Source organism: Coptis chinensis, chromosome 9 (assembly GCF_015680905.1).
Source record: "Coptis chinensis isolate HL-2020 chromosome 9, ASM1568090v1, whole genome shotgun sequence".
In the NCBI taxonomy this organism is placed as follows: Eukaryota; Viridiplantae; Streptophyta; class Magnoliopsida; order Ranunculales; family Ranunculaceae; genus Coptis; species Coptis chinensis.
This window is the reverse complement of record NC_141464.1, coordinates 16035497-16041535: the sequence shown is the minus strand read 5'-3', so window position 1 is coordinate 16041535 and position 6039 is coordinate 16035497. Positions and strand designations below refer to the sequence as shown.

At 40.1% G+C, this 6039-nt stretch overlaps 1 protein-coding gene across 1 annotated transcript; it reads right to left on the bottom strand.

The window, feature by feature from the left end:
• LOC147475019 (uncharacterized) lies at positions 1–3880 on the bottom strand. The gene is made up of 2 exons (XM_086583748.1): positions 697–3880; positions 1–581 (listed from the first exon to the last, which is right to left on the bottom strand). The coding sequence occupies exons 1-2, from the start codon at positions 3632–3634 to the stop codon at positions 118–120; spliced, it is 3402 nt and encodes a 1133-aa protein (XP_086439874.1). The 5' UTR covers positions 3635–3880; the 3' UTR covers positions 1–117.
• Positions 3881–6039: the final 2159 nt, after the last annotated feature.

The window sequence follows — 6039 nt, the reverse complement described above, 5'->3', positions numbered from 1 at the left end:
TAAATCTCAAAAATAATTCCTTAATAATGAATGAGTTCATTACATTTACAGATTACAATACATGTTATTACACGGAAAATTACACTATATAATCATGTTTTTTTTCCTAGTTGTTATCTAGATGGAATCATTAGAAAGTTCAAACGAACAGTTAGAAGACCCTTGTAAGATCATCCCTCGAGGAGCAGGAGTGGGACTCGTTGAAGGTGATATAGTAATAGAGCCAGGGTGCTTACATAAGTCGTGGTCTGATGATCGCGTCTGTCGTATCTCTTTAAGCATAGCAACGACATCCTTCATGGTGGGACGTTCATCGACGCGTGTGCTCATACATAGAAACGAGACTGCTAGAGTTTGGAGCATTTCGTGCATCTGAGGGTCAGCTCTACCTTGGAGTTTTGAATCAAGGATATCACTGGGGTTCTTCTTCAACTGTAAATGTTCTCGAGCCCATTGAACTAAATGTGCACCTCCGGGCAACGTTGGATCCAAAGGGTGTCTTCCTGTCAACACTTCAACCAAAACTACGCCAAAGCTGTACACATCACTCTTCTCTGTGATACGTTGTGTAGATGCATGCTCTGTTGGACATACATGGTAAAAGGAACAAATTGAACTTAAGAATTGTGGTGTATGATTATAAATGCAAAATTAAAAAAAGAAAGAGGAAGGAAAAGGGTTTGCTGGAATAATTACCAGGAGCCATGTAACCGTAAGACCCGACAAGCTGAGGTTTTCGATTCAATTTCTGACATTTGTCAGCAGTTTCTTCCATGTTTACAAGCCTGGCTAAGCCAAAATCTGCTAGGTAAGGTTCAAATTTAGGACCCAATAACACATTCATGGCCTTAACATCCCCATGTAAGATAGCAGGGACACAGTCGTGGTGCAGGTACGCAAGGGCATGCGCCACTCCTAGCACAACCTCATACCTCGTCTCCCATTCCGCAGCGCCCTTCCCACCTCCACGAAGGAGTGCACTTAAGCTGCCATTGGAGAGGTAGTCATAGAACAACAACTTCATGTTTCGATTAGACGACCATCCCAAGAGCCGCACGATATTCTTGTGTCGTATGGAACCGAGTGTCTTAATTTCAGATTCGAATGACCCAGATTCCTCCAATGACCACATCTTCTTCACTGCAAGTGTCACCCCATTTGGAATAGGCACCCTGTAGACTACTCCAGAACTCCCAGTGCCTATCACATTCGATGACGTTAGATGGCGAACTACATCGTCGATTGAGAAATCGAGTTTCTGATAAAGCGTCATTTCCCATTTGTTATCGTTTATATGCTCTTTCGAGCCCACATGTGCACGAACTAACAAGTATACTGCAAAGAACAGTAGCAGTGCACTTGCGCTAATGAGAAGAGATATTGCCAGCTTCACTGTTGATTTACGGTGAACAGTAGTTCCCGTTTCAACAACAGGACCGTTGATACCACTGGGGATATGTAGTGCTTGATTCCCTGTGAGATCGCTTAATGGAAGGTTTCTGAAGAATGGAGTGTTTGGCAACTCACCTGAGAAGCCATTGTAGGACATGTTGAAGACTACCAGGTTCTGAAGACCGGCAAGCATGTCTATACTTCCCACAAGCTTATTATACGAAATATCAAGGATGCCAAGCTTATCAAGACTAGAGAATTCCTTTGGCAGTTCACCTGATAACTGATTACAGCTTAGATTGAGAGAAATCCCCAATGCCGGGATCTGACCCAATTCCTTCGGTATAACGCCAGAGAAACCGTTGTCACCAATATCTAGTAACTGTAACTTACTACAAGAAACAAGCTCCGATGGGATCCTACCAGAAAATTGGTTCTTCCCAAGATTGAGTTTAGTCAACTCGGTTAAAGATCCAAGACTTGGGGGCAAAAAACCTGTAAGCCTATTGCTGGAGAGATCTACTAGTTGTAGACTTTTCGGCAATAGCTCAGGCAAGGGACCTGTTAAACCATTTGAATGGAGATCAAGAAACTCGAGATTTCCACATTGGAGTATTGATAGGGGTATTTCTCCTATCAACTTGTTGTTACTCATGTCTAGGAAATTCAAATTGTTCAAATTTCCAATTTCAGTTGGGATTACCCCTGCAATCCTGTTATCATTCAGTCGGAAACGATACAAGTTTGTGCAGTTCCCAATGTTTGAGGGTATAAACCCTGATAAATCATTGGATAGTAGAAGCAACTTGGTTAGATTTCTCAATCCAAAAATCTGTTTTGGTATTGGTCCATAGAGGTGATTGTAAGATAGATCAAGAGCCTGAAGATTCTGACAATCGGCCAGGCTCTCTGGAATTTGCCCTGTAAGTTTGTTCTGCCATGCAAACAACAGCGTCAAGTTCTTCAATTTACCAATATCCTCTGGAATCTCTCCAGATATGCCGTTATTGTCGAATTCAAGATGAGTTAGAGCGGTGCAGTTTGAGATTACAGAAGGTACAGTACCTGATAACTGGTTAACACTCAACTGAAGCTCTTGGAGTCCCCGAAGGTTGCCAAAGCTCTCGGGAATGCTGCCAGAAAATGAATTTTCTGATAAATCGACGACCATCAGCTCCTTGCAGCTTCCAAGTTCATATGGGATTGTACCTACCAAACTGTTCTGCCACAATAGGAGATTCTGAAGATTTTTAAGCGCTCCTATAGTCCTTGGGATTGAACCTGAGATTGAATTCTGATATAAATAGAGGTTCTGCAATTCGCTGCAGTTTCCAATCTCCTCTGGTATTGGACCTGATAAAAGAGAAGTGTAGATTGCTATGGTTTGAATCTTTCGAAGTGAAACTATGGATGGAGGAAGACTTCCAGTTATGCTAGTTTCAGCAAGGCCCAACACTACCAAATTGCTGCAGTTTCCAATCTCCCAGGGCAGCTCACCTTTGAGATTTTGATTCCCGCCTGTTCGGAAGATTTCTAGCTTACTCAACTTTCCAATGCTCTTTGGGATTTCCCCACTAAGTTCATTGTCATAGAGTGTCAAATACACCAGGCTCGAAAGGTTCCCAATGTCTGTAGGAATTCCACCTTGGAGAAAATTCGAACTTAGCGAGAGATTACTCAGCTTGCTTAGGCTGCATATCTCAATTGGAATTTGACCGGAGATGGCATTGTCACTGAGGTCAACAAACTTGAGTTCTCGATAGTCTCCAAACTCTTTTGGAATGCAACCGGAAATATTTGTTGCAGTGATGATAAGAGTCTTCAAGGACTCTAGGGAATGAAAATTCGAAGGCAATGAGCCTTGCAAATCCAGTGACTTCAAGCTTAACTGAGTTATGCGACCATTTGAATCACAAGAAATCCCAAACCAGTTGCAAGAAGTAGAGTCTAAAGAATTCCATGTTCTCAGTGCATCTGTAGAGCTGTTTAGGCTGTTTTTCCATGATAGAAGAGCTTGGCCTTGTTCGTCGATGGAGAAACAAGAGAAGAAAAAGAGAGAGTTTATTGTTAGGAGTAAAGTGAACGAGAAGGAGCAGAGGCTGAGAGAATGAAAGAGAGTGTTTGGATATGCAGGCATTGCTAGTTGCAGAGGACATATGAGATAGTTTGTTTTGGGATTGTTGAGGGGAGAACCCCATGTTTTGTTTATAGAACAAAAGCACAAGATCTGGATCCAAACCATATCATTTTTCTATTATTAATGCTAATTCAGAGATGGTGATGCATATGGTGTCTTTGTTTTCTAATGTTAATGGATGGGAAGTGGAGTTGGCCGACTTGTGCACTTCTGCTGCCACTCTTTACATAATAACAGCAAACCTGTCCAATGTAAAAAATGATTAGAAAGTGTATGTCCTTCTTATTCATTTCTCGTAACATTTTCGACGCATAATTGTATATTTTCAGGCGATAACAGATTAACAGGCATTTCTTTCACATGTTCTTTTGAAAATTTCAAGCAACTTGTGGAGTTTTATGTAATTGAAGGAAAATCTCGTTTGATATCGGTACATCGTCCTTGCTCCCTCGTGTACTGGGGCCGTTATAGTTCATGGACCACCCTCGAATGTGGGGGACCTTTCGCTTACATTAGTTGTACACTGGATTACTGGGATCGTATTGGTACTATCTCTGACATTGAACCAATCATGAGGTTGCCTACCAATTCAGTTAAGTGGTAAGTAGAAGGCTACAATGTAACTAATATTTACTTCCAAGCATTAATTTCAAGATAATTTCTCTTCAGAGATATCGTGGAAAGTGTTTTCATTGTTGTAGTTAATTCAATGACAATAAAATACTGAGGCCAAAGTAAATGAGTTGTCACTATAAAAAAAATTATAAATATGAATTGAAAGTGGAAGAAGCAGAAATTAAGGAATGTGTTTCTAGCTAATCAGAAAGTAAATGGCCATCAAGTATTAGTTTAATTGTTTGATAGAGAGATCTGGTTTTGTTCATATGCTTGTAGTCGGAGTTGGACTGAGTGAGTGGATGGGGAATTAAACTATAATATTAGTGAAGTGTCACATGCAACTATGCAAGTGAAGATAAAGAAAAAAATATACGGGCTTTACAAATTGCGAAGTGGTCACGTTGTCGGGCGGCCAATGCTGGACAGCAGCGCCAACATCAAGTCCTAATTGCTATTATTCTTTTCTCGTTAGACAAATCAAATTTACACACAAGATACCTGTTCTTAGGGGTGACTTCGGATCGGATTAACCTCTTTCGGAATTTTTTCAAATTTTTTTCGGAACCTAATATGCTAGCCAAATCCGATCTAATTTTTTTTCGGATTCAAAATATATTTCCAATTTCGGAACTTTCGGAAATTTCGGAATAACTCGGAAATTTCGGAATACTTGGTAAATTTTCAAAGATCTCTTTACTTTCAATTATTTTTGGAATATCATACGCTAATGTTCATTGTAGGGAGAGAAAACCATGTCCACAACACCAATGTACCAACAACAATACGCACTTGTTTACTGAGAAAACCCATTTTCATTCAAACAAGTGATCCAAGAAAAAACGAGAAAAATAACCTGCAGGCACCAATAGCAAACATTGCATTCTGTTGAGGTCTGGTATTTGTAATGTTTCAATCTTTTTTCGTGTGTGGAAATTGAAGCGTGAAGTGTCTGCATAAATAATGGATTATGGTCTTGGACTCTAAGTAGCTTTACATAATATTCTATCTATTGGAATTTGGCTTTTGGATTGGTCTGGAAGTCATTATATGACTCAATGACATTTTTTTTCATATCATTGTTGTTATGGCAGACGGTGTAATGACAGTAGAGTGGTCCAATTCAAGTGGGGAAGTAGCAGCTAGGTTATGTTTTTGTTTTGTTTTTAAAAGTAAAAAACTAGAAAATGAATGAACGGTCGAGATCTAATCAAGTGGATAGTGGGAGAAATATATATTTTCTGAATAAATTGGCAATAATATCGGAAATTTCGGAATTTTCGGATCGGATCGGATTTTAGAATTATATCCAAATCCGATCCAATTTTTTTTCGGAATTTTCGGAATCGGAAAATCGGCCCATGAAAACTACACCCAGAGCCAGACCAATTTCGGGTCGGATTTCGGAAAAATCGGAAATTCGGCAAAAAGAGACACCCCTACCTGTTCCCCAACTTTAAAAGACTTTACTTGAAGTGGTGTTGAAACTTGAAGCCCATGTATTTTTATCAGCAGTCCGGCCGTCACAGTAGTTGGGATGAAAAAAGTGGTCATAAAAGTTTATAAGTCTTTCTCGCTAAGAGCATCTCTAGATGGTAGTAGCATACTCTTTATATTTGAAGAAATTTTTTGAAGAAGCTGGTCGCAAATTTCGACCAACTCTAGGGGGTCGCAAATTTCGGCCAACTATATCATTCGCAAATTTGGAATAGGGCTACCTTGCGCGACATTGACACTGTCGCGCAAAATTACCACTGTCGCCCCCAAGTTGAAAAAAAAAACTCACGCGATATTTCCACTGTCGCACCAAATTGAAAAAGTAAAAAAAATAACTTCGTATTCTGATGGTAGTGGTGGCGTGTGATACTATTAGCGCGTGGTCTTTGGTCAAAGTC